This window comes from Pteropus medius, unplaced genomic scaffold, assembly GCF_902729225.1.
Source record: "Pteropus medius unplaced genomic scaffold, Ma_sr-lr_union100, whole genome shotgun sequence".
Lineage (NCBI taxonomy): Eukaryota > Metazoa > Chordata > Mammalia > Chiroptera > Pteropodidae > Pteropus > Pteropus medius.
In genome coordinates, this window is record NW_024349803.1 from 12,955,091 (window position 1) to 12,976,547 (window position 21,457).

At 44.1% G+C, this 21,457-nt stretch overlaps 1 protein-coding gene and 1 pseudogene across 1 annotated transcript; one reads left to right on the forward strand and one right to left on the reverse strand.

Moving 5' to 3' along the window:
- Window positions 1-9,703: 9,703 nt before the first annotated feature.
- LOC120581923 (uncharacterized) lies at window positions 9,704-20,942 on the forward strand. Its single transcript, XM_039836802.1, has 5 exons — window positions 9,704-9,838; window positions 13,501-13,729; window positions 15,562-15,714; window positions 18,947-19,095; window positions 20,798-20,942. Exons 2-5 carry the CDS (start codon window positions 13,550-13,552, stop codon window positions 20,940-20,942), a joined length of 627 nt encoding a protein of 208 aa, XP_039692736.1. The 5' UTR covers window positions 9,704-9,838; window positions 13,501-13,549.
- A 396-nt stretch (window positions 20,943-21,338) lies between these two features.
- Window positions 21,339-21,455, reverse strand: LOC120582595 (uncharacterized; annotated as a pseudogene).
- Window positions 21,456-21,457: the final 2 nt, after the last annotated feature.

Here is a 21,457-nt window from a genome sequence, read left to right on the forward strand (position 1 = left end):
TGTCGGCAGACAGTTAACTAAGGCTAGTTAACTCTGGTTATATTTGATGGCAGAACCAACAGGATTTGTTTACAGATAGAACATGGGAAAAAGTTGAGGAAGATCCAATAGCCTAAGACACTGGAAAAAGGAGTCATTTACTGAGATAAGAAACTATAGAAGGAGAAGGTTGCATGTCCTTTATCTGTGTTCATGTTAATGATTCCTGGGAACCAGGTCCATTTAAATCGTTGAGTAAGTAACAGCACATATTTTATCTAGTTTCATACATTTATCATATCTTCCTCGCTAGATTGTAAATGATCCCCAGGGTAGAGAGGGACTTCATTATACCCCAGGTCCCCTGGCCCTTTGATGAGGAAGACTTAATGCTATTCCATGAGTGCATGACATACTATGGCTAATGGTGATGCAGCAAGGTCCTTCATTGAAAGCCATGGCTCCACTAGAAACTACCTTTATGATCTTGGTCAGATAAAACCCCTTTGAGTTTTGGTTTTCATCCATGTGTAAAATTTTAAAGTTTCTATCTTGAAGAACAAGATATTGAGCCCTTACTATTCTCTGAGCACTCAGGTTGCTCAGTCCAGCCAGAGACTGGACCAGAATGACCCAAGGATTCTTCCACAAATGCAATACCCAGACAATCCCTAGGGTCCCTCTCAGTCTCTTTCCACCCTGAAGATTTGTGTAGATAATTCTGTTCCTTCAGTGGACCCTTCCTCATGGAATGTCCCTGGCTCTCCTCCAAAGCTCCACAACTATGGACCAATTTAGCATCACTGACCCCGTTAGACCCTGTAAAATTGTACTGTCATCCTCCTCACATAATCTTTAATAGAATAGTGTCCTGGACGTTAATGAAATAACTGACTTACCAATGAAACGGCCTTGTGTAAGTAAAGAGCCAGCACCTGTTCTGCCAAGGTGTTGTTAATTGAACAAGGAGGCCATTAGATGTGTGGTGGTATACATAAGCAAATCAAAATCTAAGCCTATAAATGTCTCAAGGTTACGAAAACAAAATGCTGTGGGACAGCCAATCCTAAACAGCCAACTAGGCTTTAAGCTATAGCCAATCTATTTCCTTTCTTTGCTTCTGCACCTTCTCCATTAAGTCTTCCCTGGCTCCTGTGAGCAGAGAGCTCCTAATCACTTCTGGTTTGACTGCCTGATTCCAACTGATATTTGCTCAAATCAACTTTAAAAATTTTAATGTGCTTTGGTTGACCTTTTAACCGGTTGTAGACAAAAAGCTGCCTTAAAACAGCAAAGCTGGCACTGACTTGCGAAGGTGATTTTTATTTTGGACTCAAAAAAGGTGCTGAAGGGAGTGACAATTGTATTCTAATGTCACAGAAGTCAACATTTTGGATGATAATTGGCCCTTCCAGTGATCGAAGAAGAAGAGGCATAGATCCAGGCATTTCCCCCTTCTCTGGCTGGCTTTATTTCTTCTAGCAAGCCCCTCCCCATCCATCTGGTTATTTCTGGAGAGCATGGAGGGAATTAAAACCTGTAACCAATAATAGTGTAATGATCACTTTGGGACTCAATTGGCATTTTTATTGTTTTGGTGGTAGTTTAAAATAACTAAAAATGCTAAATTTCAGAAACATTTGTAGCAAGAAAATGGAGCAAATCATTCACTGTATCAAACACTTTCACCATTAAATACCCTATTTAATTGTACCTTGGAAATTTTTGACACATTTTACTTAAATGCTTAAGGAAATAGAGACTTGCTCAGCTAAGAGATTTAAATGCTTAAATCTAATCACTCTGAAAGTATTTTATCCACATATTGAGAAACCTGTGAAGACCTTTACAAACAGGCCGTGAAAAGAGAAGATATGCTATGCCTCTGCATATCTTAAATTATACAGAGCAGTATGTAAAAGTGCCAAAAGTCCGTTAACTTTTTCAGCCATCCTAACAAATGGGAAGGGGGGGTGGTTAAATTTCCAGTTACAGTTTTCTCAAACCCGGACCCAGTTTTCCTGCAGTGTCCTGCAATTCCAGTTCAACCAGCCCCAGGAGATGAGGGATGGGTGGAAGAGCTTGTCCTTTAGCTGCCTCTCCACCAGAGCCCTTCATTTATCAAATGAACCCTTAAAATGACAAAATGGACTTGGGTGGCGGGGGCCTCTTCAGCCTACAGGAGCCACTTAGCAGGCCCATGAATGGCTGGCCTCTACCAGCCTCAGACTGCTCTCCTTAGGGCTCCCAGAGCCCCTCTTAGGGCCACACAGGTAGGCTCATGGGGTCCATGCTATCGTGGACTTTGCTGAACTAATGTATATAATATGTCCTGAATAAATGTTATTGTTGGGGAGGAAGAAGCTTTCCTCTATCCTCAAGGTTCTTCAGCTGGTCTGATAGACGTGGGACAGATTAGCAAGAGAAAGTAACCGAATTTAATTATATACATAGGTATGGGGACCCCACACACATGAGAAGTTCAAAGACAGAAAGGGAAATTGAGGTATATGAGACATTCTGAGCTAGGGATGAGGCTAGGCACCTTGGGGCTTCAGAAGGTCATTGCATATAGAGCACGTGTTCAGTAATTATTAGTTTGCCCTGCCATATAGATAGGTAAAAAGTCATTTCTGGTGATAACTTATCATGGGCTAGGCTTCTGATTTAAATTCTTCCAGATATTTAAAAAAGGGAGTAGAAGTTTCTCTTGAGCCCACAGAGTCTCAATTGCCTTTAGCTCAAAATAATTTGCATACCATTTGTATATCTTGGGGTGGCTCGTTCTGAACCCCCACATTATCATTACCGTGATGACTGGGACTGTGCCCAGTCTCAGGTGAGGAGCCCAGAACACTGGTAGCACCTCCTTCGGCCCCTCGACACTAACGCAGCCTGAGGGGGTTCTCTCTGAAGGGAAACGCTGTGCTCTGCCTGAGCTATAGCGACCTCATTCTACCAGATCAAGGCCTCAGGACCCCAAGTCCTCCCCTTGGCTCTGGCCCTGACTGCTCCTCTCTAGTACCTCTGGTCAAGGGTAGGGGTAGTCATGCAAGGGCACCGGCAGGAGGTCATGAGGGGTGAGAAATACATGCAGAACTCTCCACAGTGCAGAGCAGAGCCACATGGGTACTGTCCAAGAGCCACAAAGGACCCTCCTTGCCTCAGAGCTGCTGCTTCAGAAGAGCAAAGGTGACTTTGTGAGACTCTGTGCTGGTTGAACTGGCTTTAACTGAAGTACTGGGAGCTATGCTAGGAGGACTGAAGCCCACCAAGGGGGCGTCAGGAACACGAGACCTCCACACCACACCCGGAAGGAGCTGCAGGCAGCTGTTGGGCCTGGGGAACAGGGTGCCAGAGGACTGCCTGAAGAAGAGGGATCTGACCCCAGGTGAGGCACAGGTAGACAAAACCACATGGAGGGGGAGGCATGATGTGATGGTAGCCTCATGCCAGGAGGAAATGTCTTACTGTGATGAACCAAAACTGTCTCCTGCAAGTCCTGCCTGCCTCTCAGGTTCTTCTGCCCTGGATCTTGCCTCTTTAAGCCAGCCCCACCTGGTTCCACTGTGGGATCAACAGTGTGTGGTCAACATGAAAGGATGACATCGGCGTTAGGGGTGCTTACTATTCTCTGGGTCCCTAAATCTAAGTTTGTGTAAAGGGCCACCCACTCTTGCTATCTGCTCTTTCCCATTTGAAACAATGGATGAAGAATGGATACCATATGGGTATGGGCTCCAGGGCCCTTTTAAATTCTTCTAACAGAAAAAAATGATCTACCTGGGATACACCAGAATCGGTTCCAACAGAGTAGAAAAATGGCCCCCTCGGTTCTTCCAATCCAAGGACCCTCCCTGTTGAATCTTCACATTCCAAAAATCACCTTTAAGACCATCTTCTGCCCTTTTTCAAATTCCCATGTCATCTGAACTTTCATGACTGGGCTGGGGGTTGGGGATGAGTCCAGACCACCCTCTTGCCTCACGTGGCTCTGCCTCGATGCACAGTTCCCCCAACATACAGCCCAAGCTATACATCACCAACTGGAGGGCAAGGTTCTGGTGCCAGACACTAGGGTCAAAGTGGACCACAGTTCTAGAAGAGGGGAAGTGGGCTGGGGGATGCATTAATATGCATTTTATGAGCCTTCTCTTACATAATCATCACAACGGTCCTGACACCAAGGGAGAATCTAATATCTAGAGAGGCTAAATGACCTTCCCAAGGAGGAGGGTGCAGCCCCAGAACTGTCTCACTTGTCAGGCCAGTGGGTGGAAGCCAGAGTGTAAAGCTTGAAAGAACTTGAACGCAGGCTGGTGAGTGCCTTACTGCCAGTGAGTCCCAGCTCTCACCAACAAGCAAGGGGCGGAGTCACAGGATACAGCCAGGCTCACTGACCAGCCTCCAAATGAGAGGGACCCAGAGTGGGCATCGAGGACCAGGAATGGGGAAGCCAGCTGTGGAAACAGGAAGCAGTTTGGACAAGGCCCCTGTGAGGTCTGACACAACACAGTCTAGGAATGTGTTCACCTGGAGTTTGAATGGGCCTCAGGGGCGGGAGCGGGGAAGTGTGTGGAAGACAGCTGCCATAAAGAGGGTAAGGAGAGGATCTGTAAAGATGTCACAGCCAGCGGCCCAGGCTAGAGCCCAAGGAGACAGGAGGACCAAAGTAGCAACACCAGGACCTGAAACCCTTAGGTGCACCCCGCGAACGCCCTGATTGCTGCACAGTGCCTCATTTGCTGGGTGCAGACACAGGGCACTGTGAGGAACAGGGCCTGAGTCACTCCTGCCCTCAAACTCGAAAGTCCTCTCCACCTCCTTTGTTTCTCCACGCTGCCCGCTCAGCTCCTCGAAGTGGCCCCTAACAAACCCACTTTTCCCTGCTCCTCCAGGCTCAGCTGTCAGGCTCACCGGACTCACCCAAGCTGACGTTAGTACTCAATGCCTGGTTCACTGACAAAGCTTTCTGCCCAGACTGTGGATGTCCAATCAGGCAGCCCACAAGGACTGGGGTCTGAGGCTCAGGCCTCAGGCTCCCTTCTCTCTCTGGCTCAGTCTCAAGGGCTGAGCTCAGACACCTTAAGCTCAGACAGCCACGGATAATCCAGGATGAATCTCTTCCAGCAGAATCATCTTCAGGGAGTGACCCAATCTGGCCACTTTCCAGAAAGTTGTCAGGTACCAGGCAGATTCTTGACCCCTTGAGACTTAACCCAGACCTGAGAACGAGCAATGTGGCCTTTCTTACCCACCATCTCCCCAAGCTTCTGCCGCAAGCAAACCTCCTATTTCGGTGCAAACACCCAGGTTTTTCTTCTCAGGCCTCTTCTCAGGCCTCTGCAAGTCAGTTCCCCAGCCATGAGTTAACATTTTCGGGAGCTTTGGAAGGAAAGAGAAGTATTAGATTAGTGGTTCTCAAAGTGATGTCCCAGGAACAGCAGCATCCGCATCATCTGGGAATTTGACAGAAATGCAAATGCTCAGTCCTCAGCCCAGGCCTACTGAGTCACAGCTCTGGGAGTGGGGCCCAGCCTGCTGGTCAACAAGCGCTCCGGGGGATTTAGACAGTCAACTTGGAGAACTCTTGCTTTAGCGTGTCTACAAAAGTCTCTAGATTCTATAGACTCTGAGTTTCTGTCCTCCTGACACTGCTGAAGAGGAGAAACCAGCCTCCAGGTCTTGGGGGGAGAAGGCGATTCTTGGAAGTACCAGGTCATCCTCCCAAACTCTTCTGATTTACCCACGTGTTAACACTGGGAGGAAGAGCCTGAAGCTGTACCAAAGTGGCATGGAGCCAACCGAGCTAAAAAATTAACGTTCCCCAAATATTATTGTTGGGAGTACTTAGGAAGGCTCTAGTGTGGTGCCTTTTACACAAATATTGTGAGTCACAATAACTGTGTTTATCTTCTTTTTTCTTTGGCAAATAAGGAAACATCTGTGGGGGTGCTGATATTTATTTATTTTGGGGTGAGCATCATGATAACGGAGATATTTCGTACGTGATTACAGAACCCTGGTGCTAAAGCACTGCCCCTGAGGAGGAGCGAGGAGTTAATTGATAAATAATGTAGACAGTTCCTTCCAGTTAAGAAGACTCCAAAGTGTCAATCCTTGCTTTTAGGTGACATCACTCTAGGCGTCTTGTGTCTCAGTAAAACACAAGGTCAGGCCAGTGGGAAAGGGAAGGCTGCCTGGCAGAGGGCACCTTCGCCCAACCATCTCAAATGATACTGCTTTTTCTGTGCCTCGGTTTCCCCTTGTTTCTCTGCATCGTAGGGGAGCAGAGAAGCTAGGAGCAGCTGCAGACTGATTAGGCCTTGGATCTCATCTGGAGCCAGGCCCTCGGGAGGAATCCCTAAGTGCAGATCCCTACAGGGGCCGCCATAAAACTCCTGCCTAAAATTCCTACTGACCTAAGTGGCTCATGTGCATAATATGAAAGAAAAGGGGGCGCTCTGTGTCCTGTGATGACTGAGTGCAGAGAACAGCCCTTTAAAAAACCTAAATGACAGGAGTCTGACCCAAAGGCAGGGTGTATCCACTGATTCTACGTTCTTAAGAAAAAGGCTGGACAAGACCAGCATTACTGGTTTTTAAGACTGGATTGGGAGAAACAAAAACATATCCACACAAAAACTTGTATGGAGGGCTTATGGCAAAAAATGAAAACAACTCAAATGTCCATAAACAGGTGAATGGATCATCAAACTGCAGTATGTCCCAACACTGGAACATTCACTGAGAAGAACTACTAATACATCCAACAACAGAGGTGGGACTCAAAGACACTATTCTGAGTGAAAGAAGCTGGGCAAAGAGAGTAATGTGTTGTGTGCTTCATTGGTATAAAATTATAGAAACTGCAAACTAATCTACAGTGACAGAAAGCAAATCAGTGGTTATCTGTGGGGAGGGGCTGCAGGGCACAAGGAAATGGTGGGGGGTGCCGGATATGCTCATTTTCTTGATTGTGGTGATGGTTTTCTAAGTGATTATATATGTCAAAACTTATCAAATTGTACACTTCAAGATGTACAGTTTATCGTATGTCAGTAATACGTCAGTGATGTTTAAAAAAGTGGGTTGGCAATTCTGACTGTTTCTTGGAGAAACTACTTACATTTTCGCTAGAGTCCTCAGTCTTTCTGGCTGAGCTGAAACGTACAGACTTTTGTGGAGAACTGCCGACAGCAAGGAAGAGAGAAAGGATATTCAGGGGCCAAAGGTGTGTGAGTTTGTCAGTCTAAGGGGCAGGGAATGAAGAGATGTTATCTATTTCATAGTGATGGTGGTATTAATAATCCATAAGTTGAGCATTTATCAGCCAAGATGAGTATTTTACAAACATCTTTATTTAATGCTCATATAATCTGGTGAGTAGATGTTATTGGACCCATTTTACAGAACAAGAAACAAAGTCTGAGGGAGATGAAGTAAGTTCCTAAGGAGTAGCAGGCAGATCCAAGATTCAAAACAGTCTGTAGCACTACACTCTAAGAAGTATTTTTAAGTCTTTAAAATTATTATAGCCGCTTTGTAACAATTCTTTAAAATTTCTTCTCTTGGAAGAATTATTTCTACTGTTTTTTGAGCCTATCAAGTGCCACACAGGCTCAATCTCTCATTTTTAAAAAAATTTAATTATTTTAATTAAATAAATGATTTAAATTTCTTATTTTAATCTACAAATTAAAAGTGGGAAGTTGAGGCTCAGAGCAGGTGAGTTATGTACCAAAAATGACAAAGTTAACAAGTGGGAGAGACAGGAATTGAACTCAGAACTCTATGGGTCTGGAACACTTGTCTTTTTCGTAGCTCCAGATCCCACCACATCCCACCAAATGCTTGTGTGGCCATTTTAACTTCTCTATAGTCCCCTTCCAGCCATGGATACTTAGATTATTTCCATATTTTTGCTGTTGTAAATAATCCTTCAATGAACATGGTGGTATATATATATATCTTTTTGAGCTAGTGTTTTTAGTTTTTTTCAGATAACTACCAGAAGTGGAATTGCTGGATTGTATGGTCATTCTATTTTTAATTTTTTGAGGCGCTTCCATATTGTTTTCCCTAGTGGCTACACCAATTTACATTCCCACGAACAGTGCTGGAAGGTTCACTGTTCTCCACTTTCTCGTCAGAACTTATTTTCTGTTTTTGTGGATAATAGCTATCCTATACATTATTAAATGGTTGAAAAAAATCAACAGAAATATAACATTTCATGACATATGAAAATTATATGACATTTGAATTTCACTGTTCATAAAGTTTTCTTGGAATATATCCACATTCATTCGTTTACATATTATCTATGGCTACTGCTTTCGCACGATAATGAGAGAGTTGGGTAGTTTATAATATACACTTATAAAACTATAGCCAGTCCTGGAAGAGTTAAAGGACTATTTTCCATGGGCAGTTGGCTGTGACTTAGTGTAATTCAAAAAATTTTTTATTCATTCTTTCATTAAACATTCATTAAGAGCCTATTCTATATATAATTTATTATCTGACAGTTCCGGAAGTCAGAGGTCCTGCATGAGTCTCCCTGAACTAAAATCCAGGTGTCGGCAGGGCTGGGTTTCTTTATGGAGGTTTGGATAGAATTCATTCCCACACTTTTTCCAGCTTCTAGAGGCTGCCTACATTCCTTGGCTCATGTCCTCCTTCCTCCATCTTTAGGCCAGCAACAGCGAGTAGCATCCTCATTGCGTCCCTCTGACCTTTCTTCTCATATCTCTCCGACCACAGCAGGGGAACTTTCCCAGCTTCCTGTTTTCAGACTCTGGTGATTAGATTGGCCCCACCCAGAAAATCCAGGATAACAGTCCCACCTCAAGGCCTGTAACTTTAATCACTTCTGTAAAGTCGCTTTTGTCGTGTAAGGTTCTGTATGATCTCACTTATATGTGGGATCTAAATAAAAACAAACAAAACCGGAGTTCATAGACAACAAGGAACAGAAAGGTGGTTGCCAGGTACCGGGAAGGGGGCGGGGCTGAGGTGCAGATTGAGCGGGAAAGGAAATGGGAGAAGAGGATCATAAGGTATCAATTTCCAGTTATAAAAGAAATAACCATGTTCACAGGTTTCCAGGATTAGGGCATGGATATCTGGAGCGGGGGAGGCGCTTTTATTCCGCTCCGGAACTCGGAAATTTTACAGGCCCCAAAGCCACGGCCCACAAGCAAGATTTCTTAAAATCCATTTTTTGCTCCCCACATCCACGTCGTCTGAGAGCAGCAACTGCTTTTGCACCTCTTTCCTCAGTATTCCCCAGAAAAACTCCACAGGCCTGGGCGCTGAGGCGCCTCCTCTGTCCTGGCGCCCCCTTCCTGCTGGGATTGGGGAGGGGGGAAGCCTCAAAACGAAATCTCTCTCGCGAGGGGAGTCCGCTGCCCCCCAGCATCCGCCTGTCGCTGCAGGATGTAACCACCACTAGAAACCGAGTCAGGGGCTGTGCGGGCCACAGCTGACCTTGCGGGCCACAGCTGACCTTGCGCGCGTGGGCAACAGGCTAAGGCACCTAACTTTCGGAGACCTCTGTCGCTCGATGCCCCACCGATGACTAACGATACAGGTCCTCGACGTCTGTCCCCTTCTAGACAAGCTTGACCCGTAGCAAGGACACCAGGGCTTTTCAGAGCCTCAGCCAGACGAGCTCGGCCACGACGTTGCCTCTGGCCGCCGCCTCCTCCCCAGCCCCGACTCTTCCCCTTCCCGCGCCCGGTCCCGCGCGGGTCACAGCCGTCCTCCAGCCTCCGCCCCTCGCTGCCGTCTCCATGGCGCGGGACCCACGCGGGAAGCGGTCCAAACGAGGGACGCAAGCACGGTGCACGCCCGGGTGAGTGCGGGGCGCAGACTGGGGCCGAGGCGCGTGCCCCCCGAACTGTGTGACCCCTGTTCGCTGCTCCAGACAGGGCTGCGACCCGGGCTCCACGAGATCGTGCGTGCCCGCGCCTCCTCACCCCCTCACCCCAGGTACCCCGCATTCTCCCGCCCGGACTTGCCCAGGGCAGGGCGCCCCGCGCCCCTCAGCTAGTGGTGTCCCGGCCTCGGATGGGAAGTCAGGATTCTCTCCGGAATGTATTGAAATGGTTGCTTGCATCGGGAGCCCTGGAGCGAGGAGCGGAATGCAGCCACCCCTCGCCCTCTTTCTCCTTGTCCCCTGGGACTCTGATGGGGACCCCGCAGCTGTCGGAGCTGGGTGAGCAGGGCACTCAGGCGGGGCTCTTCTCCCCCTCCTCTCCAGAACTGGAACTGCCGCAGGGCCCTCTCGTCCCTGCTTTCACCCCTTCCACCCGCCCCCCCCCTCACTGTCCCATCCCAAGAGCTTCACAGATGAGAGAAGAAAACCTAGAATAGGGTGAGGCCCCTACTCCCAGGCCTCCAATAAATACACATTAATGAGTCAGCTAATCAGGGCTGGCGTTGAGAACCTAGGTAATTGCTAACCTGGGTCACTCAGTTAGGGTACATGGGAATGACATAAAGAAATAAATTCTTATGATGAAATATTATGATGAAATATTACCTGAAAAACTCAAGATTTAGGAGGGTCTTAATAGAGTATTTATAGAACATATGTCTGTGTGTATACTTCGTGTTTCTGTACGTATCCAGAAAAGGCTAGTTAGAAATATTTCATATTGTGAGCAGTAATATTGTGTATTACCTGTCTTAGCTCTAGCCCTCATTATGAAATGCCATAAACTGGGTGGCCTAAACAACAGAAATCTCTTTCTCATAGTTCTGGAGTCTGGGAAATTCAAAATGCCAGTAAGGAAGGTTTCATTTTGAAGCTTTTTCTCTTGGCGAATAGATTGTGGTCACCTCAACAGCTTGGAGAGGGAAGGAGAAAGAGAAGGAGGGGGAGGGGAAGGAATGGGCTCTCTAGTGTCTCTTATAAGGGCACTAATCCCAACATAAGGGCCCCACCCTCATGACCTCATCTAATCCTAATTATATACCACAGGCACCATCTCCGAATACCCTCACAATAGCTGTTAGGACTTCAACATATGAATTTGGGGGAATGCAAACATTCAGTCCATAAATATGCTTTACGGGTAGTACCTCAGAATGGTTAAAAATTTGGGTTTTGGAGTCATCTGTCTGAAACTGAATCCCAGCTGCACCGCTTAACTAGTGCCTTAGGCAAGTCACTTAACCTTGCTATGCCTCAGGTTCCCCATCTGAGTATTTACTATTCACCAGGCTCTGTTCTGACCATCCGTCTTGTATTAACTTATTGTTACTCATAACGATTCTTTATCATCATCATCATCCCATGTTACTGAAGAAAAAGCTTTAGGTTTGTTATCTCACTTAATGCTCACAAATGCCAAAGAGATAATATTCATGCCCTTTTTACAGATGAAGAAAATGAAGTTTGGGGAACCGAAGTTGATTACCCATAATCACCCTTCTAATAATTAACAGATATGGGGTTCAAACAGGTTCCTCTTGACCTCAAACCTGGGCTACCCCGCCCCACCCCATAGTCTCCTATGGTGTGATGCCAGTGTTTGCCACTTGCCCGATGATAAGCGTCACCTGGGATGCTTACAAAAATCAGTCATGAGAGTTAGCAACCCCGCTTATGTTTGCAGCCAGGGCAAGTCAATTCTTTCTCTTCCTGAGCCTCATTTCTGTTATGTGTAAAACAAAAAGTCAGAGCAGGTCCGAGACAGCAAATAGGTTTGGAATATGTGCCAAGTTTGCTTGCTCTGCAGCAGCTTCATGGAGGCATAGCCATGAGCAGAATTCTGAGGTGACAGCTGGGTGATGGCCGTGGGTGGTAGGGGTGGTAGGGTGAATAACCATCCTGGTTTGCCCATTACTTTCCAGGTTTAAGCACTCAAAGTCCTGAGACAGTTGGGCATCCTAGTGATGGCTTCCCTGGATTAGACAATCTGTCAAGTTCCAACGAAAGCTATATAATACTGTGATTTTCTCTTACCCCAGTACCTGAGTGTCTACATTCTGCTGAGTTCATTCTCTCTTTCCAAAATGTTTTTCACTTATGTTGGGATAATTTGTTATGCAGCGGTAGGATACTAATACAAGTGTGATCTGATTTGAAACCGTGAACTAACTTCGTGTAGCTCGCATGTCTTCTAACAGAGGTTGCTAACTTTCCCTTGAAAATTTATAAAGTGCCCTGTAAGTTTGCAGTGCCTCCAAGCACCTCAGTACACAGTTTGGGAACTGTGGTTCCAAGATACAAAACATTCCTAGAGATAAAGAAGGATATTAAAGAATGATGAAAGGGTAGATCCCCCAGGAAGATTATAAGTTCTAAATGTGTAGGCACCTAATAATGTAGCCTCAAACTATACAAAACAAAAATGTATAGAATTAATAGCAGAAATAGGCAAATTCACATTGATATACCTCTCTCATTAACTGATGGAATAAGCATACATAAAATTCAGTAAAGACAAATGTAATAGAGACCACTATAGAGATTTAAGCAGAAGAGTCACGTGATCTGATTTATGTTTGAAAAACATCACTCTGGCAACTGGGTGGAGAACAGTCCTAAGGAGGCATACCAGGGCTGCTGCAGTCAAGCAGATGGAAAAGAAGTGATACTCCTTTTGCTGTATGCTTTTCTCAATGGCCCCTATCTCAGTCCAGTTTCTTTGGGATGCTCCACCAGGCCTACATTTGACAAGGAGAGCCCCTTTTGATATAAGATAATAAACATTTTGGACAGTCTCTAGCTGGAACCTTTCCCAACAGGAAAACTCTAATAATTCCCATTAACCATTGTCTCTGTGAACCTAGTTCAGACACCCAACCTTTACCTTACATTATCACATGGAGGGACTCTTCAGGACTGGGTAATTTAAAGGACAAAGTCACTACTGATTGAGTGACTTCCTGTGGCCAGCAGAATCATAATAATAACATCAATAATGACCATAAAGTTTATTGAGCTCTTCCACTATGTGCCAAGCATTGCTCTAAGTGCTTTATAAACTTATCTCGCTTAATCCTTATGACAACAAAAGTCCATTGTATAGATGGGGAAATAGATGTTTGAAGAGACACTGTAACTTATCTAAGGCCACCCAGTTAGTCAAGTGGTAGAGACAAGACTAAAATCCAGGTCTGCTCCCCTTCAAAGCCTATGTTCTTAAGTGCTGTGATATACTGCCTGGTTAGAGTTATGTCTATAAAGAGAATTATGCCATTTTTAAATCAATATGTCCTTGGTAATATTTAGTACCCACTATTAATGTTAAATGTGTTCCTTTATAATTGAGTTCCATGAGTACTGCCCCAATTTTAAAGAATCTAAAAGAAAGAACATGGATCCATAAATACAGAAATTGGAAATTGAACAATTCCACTCAACTGTCTCTATCTTAATTCCTCACTCCAATTTTAAGATAAATGAAACACTTTAAGATTTTCAGAGAAGGGTGTGCAGCAATATTTGCCAATTTTTAGAGTGCAGTCTGCTCTTTAAAAAGATATCTTGGTGTTGGCTTTCAGGGCAAGTTACTGTTTTCAGAATCCAGGTGGAATCTAACACTATAAGACAATGCCAAGAGAAAAGGAAGGAAAACGAAAAATGAAAGGACCACCCCTGCCCATCATTGCAATTCTTCGAAAGTTCCTGAAAACATATGAGAAGTATTGTGCACAGACTCAGACATCCGTGTGTCCGGCCATCAGAAGGGACTTGAAAACTAGCATCAATAATGAACAGATTCTCAGGAAGGTGAGTGAATGGTCTCCTTTCCTCATTCTTCTCTGAAATGAACTGACTAGGGTTTACCCCCAAGGAACATGGGTCCTCAGTCCTCTCAAGCCCAGAACTGGTGATGTCACCCCTATCTGCATTCCTGCCCGAACGAAGTTCAACGCCTGGCTCTGACCAAGAGCCAACTCCGTCGGCACTTCTACTTTGCCGCTCCCACCACCAAAACTACCCATCCCAGTCCTTCCGACAGGCCTGCCTTTTCTCATACCACTTTACATCTGGAATGGCCCATCTGCCCCTCCTCCCACTCTACATCCAGAAAGCCCAGCTCAAAAGCACCACTTTCGTCATCATTTTGCAGAACCTCGCTCCCCAGCATCCGGCAGCCCCTTTCCCACGCGGAGTAAATGTTTCCTTTCCTTGACAGCTTATGTGCCCATGTCATCAGGCCAGACCTGCATCACCATGCCTCCCATCTAACTTGAAGTGAGGTCAGCAAGCACATAATTCTGACTCCAGAAGCACCGGATTTCAAAAAAAAAAAAAAATTCCCATGTCATATTTTTTCTGAGATTACATCTAGGGATTGAATGTGAGGGGAAAAGAAGAGAGGCCAGCACTGAAACTAGATGATCAACTCTTGGGAAGGAGCCTCTGATAGACCGGAAGGGCGAGTCCAGCACCCAAAGACACACTGGCCAACTTTACAACTTTTCTATCACCAGCCCAGAAAGATAGTCTATATTTTTAATAATCGAACATTTACTGAGTTCCTAAAATGCAGAATGTCAGTCAAAACAACAAATTAAACAAAAGGAAATAGAGACAAGTACTTAAGAAAAAAAAAAGGGGGGGTCATTATTTGAAGGTTTGACCCAAATCCATCCCACTCATACCTTTTCTTTTGGGGGTGGGATGATTACATTGTACCCCACACAAAAAGAACCTCCTAAAGTGCCTCTCTAGCCATCTCTCTCCTCCACCTGAACTTGTACTTCCGGTGCAGCCATTTCCCTTCCCTCTCCCACCTTGTCCCTCCAGCCTCTCCCTCGCTCCCTCCTCTATTCCTCTCTTTCCCATCTGCCCTCCTAAGTCTTTCTAATTCCTTCTCTTACCTAAGGCTGCTCTCTGGGCTCCCCCACACATCTCCCTGCTCATCTCAAGGGAGGAGCTTCCCAGAGCCATCCTTTTTGTAATAAAATAATCACTAATTTATTTTCTTACTACTGCAGTTCTTACAATTAGCCTTCATTACTAAATCATAAGGGTTAATCATAAACCTTGTTCAAATTTATAATCCCTTCAGCAATGTTTTCCAAACATTTTTAATTACAATCACCATCAGAAATACAATTAACATCATGACCCGGTCTGTAAGGACCTGTGTGAATCAGTATGGCCATAAGGGCTGTTTATGTTAGGTGGGCTGCCGGTTGGGTCTCCATTTTGATTTTAAATATCATTAAAATAAAAGTCTCAAGAGATAATGATTCTTAACTGCATAAGATAGACTCAGATAATTTCTCTTCTTTCCTATTTCATTAAAGAAAAAAAAATTCTGGTCACGACCCACTAGATTGATTTCCTGACCTAATAATGGCTAGTAACCTGCTGTGAAAACTTCTGCCCTGTAAGACTTCATGGAGCTTTGAATATGGCAGGAAATTCATAAATTTGTGTTCAATTAATACCCCAATACATAACTGTTCCAAAATTAAAACTATCTTCAATGTTCTTCTAATGTTGCCTAAAGACAATATTCTTGACAATTGCCTAATAAATATCCACATATTTAGATGAAGGAATGTCTTTTTATGATGTCCACCTGCAGTTTTTTTCTTACACTCCAGTTTGTACTTGTAAGACCCGATGACCCCCTGCCAAGCATCCTACCGATTTCCTTGGAACCTTTGCTCATGACAATTCAAGAGGAGTGTTACACGCTGGGGAAGCAGATCTGCATCTGGGGCCTTCAACTGAGCAACCCAGAGGTTGCCAGACTTGTGAGTCATGCATTTTTAAAATGTTTATTCAGTTAACTTTGAAATTGAATACGAGTATATTATATCATGTGTTCCAGCTATAATTCATTTGGTTGTTGACCGATATGCTCCAAGATGTTCTTTGAAAAAAAGTATTTTTGAATGAAACATATAAAAGTGCAAAAATAATAGCAGTGAAATCCATATATCCACCATCATGAAATATGCTTTTTTAGGGAATAAAAATTGCAGATTTTACACATACAACAGCTAAAGCTTCATCTCACTTCTCTCCCCCCATTTACTTCCTGGAAGTACCACTAGCCCAAAGTGATGTGTATCCATCTATTGCTTTAGTGATGCTCTCAAAGGGAAAGCTAGCGTCAGAACCCTACTCTAGGTTCCTACCTTCTCATTCATTGACCTTTGGGTATTCTTCAGTAAGTGCCCAGTCAATCAACACATTTTTTAAAAGATATTTTTAACACTATTAGAAGAAAGCATAGAGAAAAAGCTTTATGATATTAGATTTAGTAGTGATTTTTTGGATATCACACTAAAGCACAGGCAATAACAACAACAAAAACTAGAGGAATTAGAGATCAAAATTTAAAACTTCTGTGCATCAAAGAACATAACAGAGTGAAAGGCAACCCACAAAATGGGAGTAAATGATTCTAAACCATAGATCTGATAAGAGATTATATCCAGAATATATCAAGAACTCCTACAACTCAACAACAGCAACAACAAAGGAAACTGATTTTAAAATGGGCAAAAGACTTGAATAGACATTCTCCAAAGAAGATACACAAGCGACCGATAAATACACACACACAAAGATGTTCAGCATCACTAATCACTAGAGAAATGCAGATGGAAACCACAATGAGATACTACCTCATGTTGACTGGGATGGCTACATGAAAAAAATTCAGAAAATAATATGTTGATGAAGATGTGGAGAAATTGGAACCCTTGTTCACTATTGCTGGGAATGTAAAGGTCAGCCACTATGGAAAACATTATGGCAGTTCCTCAAAAATCAAAAATAGAAGTGCCATATGATCCAGCAATTCCACTTCTGGGTATACACCCAAAAGAATTGAAAGCAGGGTCTCAAAGGGACATTTGTACAATCATGTTCATAGCAACATTATGCACTTATCCAAAGGTGTAAGCAACCCGAATGTCCATTGACAGATGAATGGATAGACAACATGTGGTCTATACATACAATAGGATGTTATTTAGCCTTAAAAAAAAAAGAGAGAAAATTCTGACAAGTGCTACAACATGGATGGACCTTGAGGAATTTATGCTGTTAAATAAGTCAGTCGCAAAAGGACAAATACTGTATTATTCCACTTATATGAGGTGCCTAGAGTACTCAGATGCATAGAGACAGAAAGTAGAATGGTGACTGCCAGGGGATGAAGAGAGGAGGGATGGGGAGTTAGTGTTTGATGGGAACAGTTTACGTTTTGCAAGGTGAAAAAAGTTCTGGAGATGGATGGTGGTGAGGGTTACACACCCATGCGAATATGCTTAATGCCACTGAACTATACACTTTAAAATGGCAAAGATGGTACCCTTTATGTTATGTGTATTTGACCACAATTTGAAAATAAATTTAAAAAATACTTTAATCGTGTAACCACAATTTTTAGTTGTTTTTATTCAGAGGTTCAGTCAGGATACTCGATCCATTCAAGCCAGAAAAAGAATGCTGTCCCTGCATGTTAAAAGTGATCCTTAACTGTTCTTTAAAAAGGACCCCTCTTGGTAATCTGGAGGTTGCTGGAAATTTTATCACAGATGGCTGTGGTCTTGGCCATAGCAGTGCTGGTGCCTCGGAGAGTGACTCTGCAAACCACTGGTAAACATCTTTAGGACCCAGTCCAGAGCCTGTTTTGCACAGACCAACATTAGTTTGCCAGTGAAGTGCCACACTGGCTCCTCTGTCAGAAACACAGCTTGAGAAATCCAATCCAGCCCTCAAACTAGGCGTTCTCTCCTTACGGAGGCCTCAGGCACCAGCTCTGTAGTTAAGGTTGCAAGTGCTTTTTTATCCTCAGCCAAAGCATAATTTGGAATCCTATCTCTGACCAACGTGTCATTACCTCAAAAAACCCCAAATCCTCCAAACCTCACCAAAGCCTCTTTTAGGCTTAAATTCGGAACTGAAGGAATCCTCAGGTTGTGGTGATTCTAATTGCTAAAAGGTGGCCTTCGTGATTTGTAGCTTTAAATACCCTTTCCTGTCAGTTAGGTAGAAATTTAACCATGACTGGCATCATTTGTTACCACAAGAAATGACCTTGCTATTGACCCCCTCCATTCAGGAACTGAGAGAACTTGAGACGGATCCAAATGCCCACGTGTTGCCACCAGTCTGGCTGCTTCAACATGAGAGGCACCTAGTTGCTGAATTTTCACAGTCTACTTCTGAGCAGACCTCTAAATCCTAATAGTATCTATAATTGTGAATATAAATCGTTTATGAGATAATTTAACTCATAATTTTTATCTAATTCTAAGATTGGAACAGTAACACATCTCTCCTAAAAAGAACACAACCATAGGAGAAGAATATATGTTGGTCAGAATATCAACACCTGTATTAATTTTCTCCAGCTACCATTACAAAGTACCACAGATTGCGTGGCTTAAACAACAGAAATTTATTTTCTAACAGTTCTGGAGGCTAAAAGCCTGAGCTCAAGGTGTCAGCAGGGTTGGTGTCTTCGGAGGCCTCTCTCCTTGGCTTGTAACTGGCCATCTTTCTGTGCCCTCACATGGTCTTCCCTCTGTATCCAAATTTTCTCTTTGTATGAGCACACGAGTGAGATTCATTAGGACTCATCCTAATGACCGCATTTTAACTTAATTACCTCTGTAAAGGCCCTATCTCCAAAAGCAGTCATATTCTGAGCTACTAAGGGTTAGGACTTCACTATATGAATCGAGAGTGAGGACACAATTCAGCCCATAATACCATTTAAAAAAAATATGCTACGATATATCTTATCTCATCATAAAGCTTGGTGTTTCCCATATCATTCTTCAATGAGTCTTCATCTTAAAGGGAAGTTATTTTCTTTTCATGCCACTTTCTTCTCAGGTAATTAGAAAGTTATCTCAGAGGCAAAAATGCTGAGGTAATTAACATAATTGAGTTTTAAGGAACACGTGAAAGCACAGAGCATGCTAGTCTCTATTGTGTACACACTTCTTTACCTTGTGTTCTCAGGCTTTGTTTCTGGAATTGAAGGGGCACCCCACCTGCCCACTGACCACCCTAGAACTCACTGATTGCAAGATGGATCCGTGGTCTCTAGGGAGACTTGGACATGCTCTGCGGTTCAGCAGTTTGCATTCTCTCGTCCTCGATTATTGCAAGTAAGGCTGGAATGTGGAGTTCCTTCAAGGCTCTTACTGCTGTCAGTTGGGGGATGCAAAGGCAGGGGAGGACAATGTCCCATTTCCTCGTGTCTCATTGAGTCATGACTGAAAGGGAACATTCTAAAACCTCCTTGGAGTTAAGTTTCTGAGTAAATGTTAGGGTTCTCAAAAAAGTCTATTAATTCATTAATTCTTTCAACAAATAATTGCCAAAGGCCAGTCTGTGCAAGACACTGTGCTCATTGCTAAGGAAGACACAAATATATATAAAGAATGCTGCTGTCTAAGGGAGTCCTTGGTATATAGAGGAGAGGAGACGTGCTCTTGATCATAAAGAATGCAAGGTAGAAATCTGAATATCACAAAAAGTGTCCATATAACTTTTAGCAGTAGTTTTTGGATAAGGGAAACCACAGTTCCCTAGGTGATGAGTCAGTATGCACCAGGAGAAAAGGTGAGAGGAAAGGTATGGTGCTGGAGAAGAGCAGAGCAAGTCCTTTAGAGGGCTGGAACACCAGTGTGTCAGCTGGGGAGAAGGAGCATTCTGTGGAGTGTCTTCAGGTTTCTGAAATGCTGGAGGAGCCTCAGTCAGTGTCTCCTAATACAGGGCAGCAAAAGGCGGAGTCCTTCGGACATCGTGCAGTGGCTGCGGGATCAGCTTGGGAGCCTCCCCAGCTTCCCACACGGCAGTGGGCAGAATCAGCCCCACTGCTAAGAGACCCCTCTAGACCATAGCTCTTGTGCTGGTTCCAGAGACCTGTGATGCTGGGAAGAGAGAAGGAAGAAAGAAGGAATTGCCATCTTCAGGAAGAAGCTTAATTTAATTGTCAGTTGAAATCCTGCTGCTGCTAAGCCAACTAGAGTCGTCAGTGTTGGGTGGTTGGGAATCACTACTGAGACCTCAACACTGGTAAAATTGCAGGTTATCAGCTTCTAGGCACTGGAGTTCTTTCCTCATGTCTTCCCCAATGGGCTGTGAAGTCCACCAGGCAGTGTGCCCTCCTTTCCCGGGCACAGCTGCACATCCCAACACCCACCATGGTAGTTGGCCCTCTGTAATTACTTGTTGAATGAATTAACGACTTTAAAAAGTTATTTCTGTTAAGATTACTCACCTCGTTTTAAAGTTCAAGCCTTGGCATTCCAAATTCTCTGAAGATGTCCTTTCAATTCACTGATCCTCAGTTTCCTGACCCAATACCTACCCCCAGAGGCTGTTGCTGGCATGAATGAGACAGTGCACGTGGTTTCACTTTGCAAACTGTAAGGACTGTGCAACACAAGGTGAGAAATAGTGTAGGGCCATGAGAGGAGAGCCAAGAGGTTGAACTTTTCTGAACCTGCTCTCGATGTACTTTAAAAGGTCCCCTCTTACGGAGTCCTGGTATTGCTGGAGTCTTCCCAGACTCCTCCATCCCTGCCAACAGGGGCCATCTCTCCTGTCTTCAGGTTCGGAGCTTGTTCTCCATCTGCTCCCTTGAATGGGTACTTCAAACCATCCTCTGCTCTCCTTGCCCAGAAGACAGACTCCAGGTCCCCCTTCCTCCACATGCAGGCTGCCCCACCTCGGTCAGCCCAGCCACCCCAACTGAAGATCAGCGAAAGTGCCTCTAGCTTCCCTGGGAGTGCCCAAAAATTAACAATCCAGCGGGTGACATAGATTTTAAATTACAAATTTGTTCCTGTCATTTCTTTCTAGATTTGAAAATGAAGAAATTGAGAGTATTTTCTCAGGTCTGGAGCACAACCAAAGGCTTCAAGACCTCAGTCTACGCTACTGCGGTCTGGGGCCGCAGAGTGGGCAGAGGTTGGGCTCGGTCATAAGCCAGAGTGCCATTTGGTGAGAGACAACCCTGCTCCCCAACCCACATCTTGGCACTGTTCTGTCTTGAGTTATAAAACCAGCTTATTTACAGAGACTACCAGCCCATAAGTTCCCCTGATTTTTCATTATGTTTCTAATCATCTTTCTTTCTCCTCTAGTTATTTTTGTTTTCTTTTGCTTAATTATAAGAGAAAGATCCTTTGGCTACATTTGAGAATCAACAGTGTCATGCCAAACGCACGTCTCTGGCCAGCTAACATGGTCACTAGGTCTATTTTTTATGACCTGGTCTATTATGTATTATGATTATTTATTTATTTATTTATTTATTTATTTAGGTGGGACAACCTTTGACTGACCTCACAGATTGCAAGGACCTTGTCAGTTTACGATCCCTTATTTTTTTAATTTTTTATGCCTACAGCATCTGGTCTTCTTAGTTGGTCTCCCATCAAAGTACTAACCAAGCCTGACCCTGCTTAGCTTCCGATCAGACAGGATCAGGCTTGTTCAGGGTAGCATGGCTGTAGACTT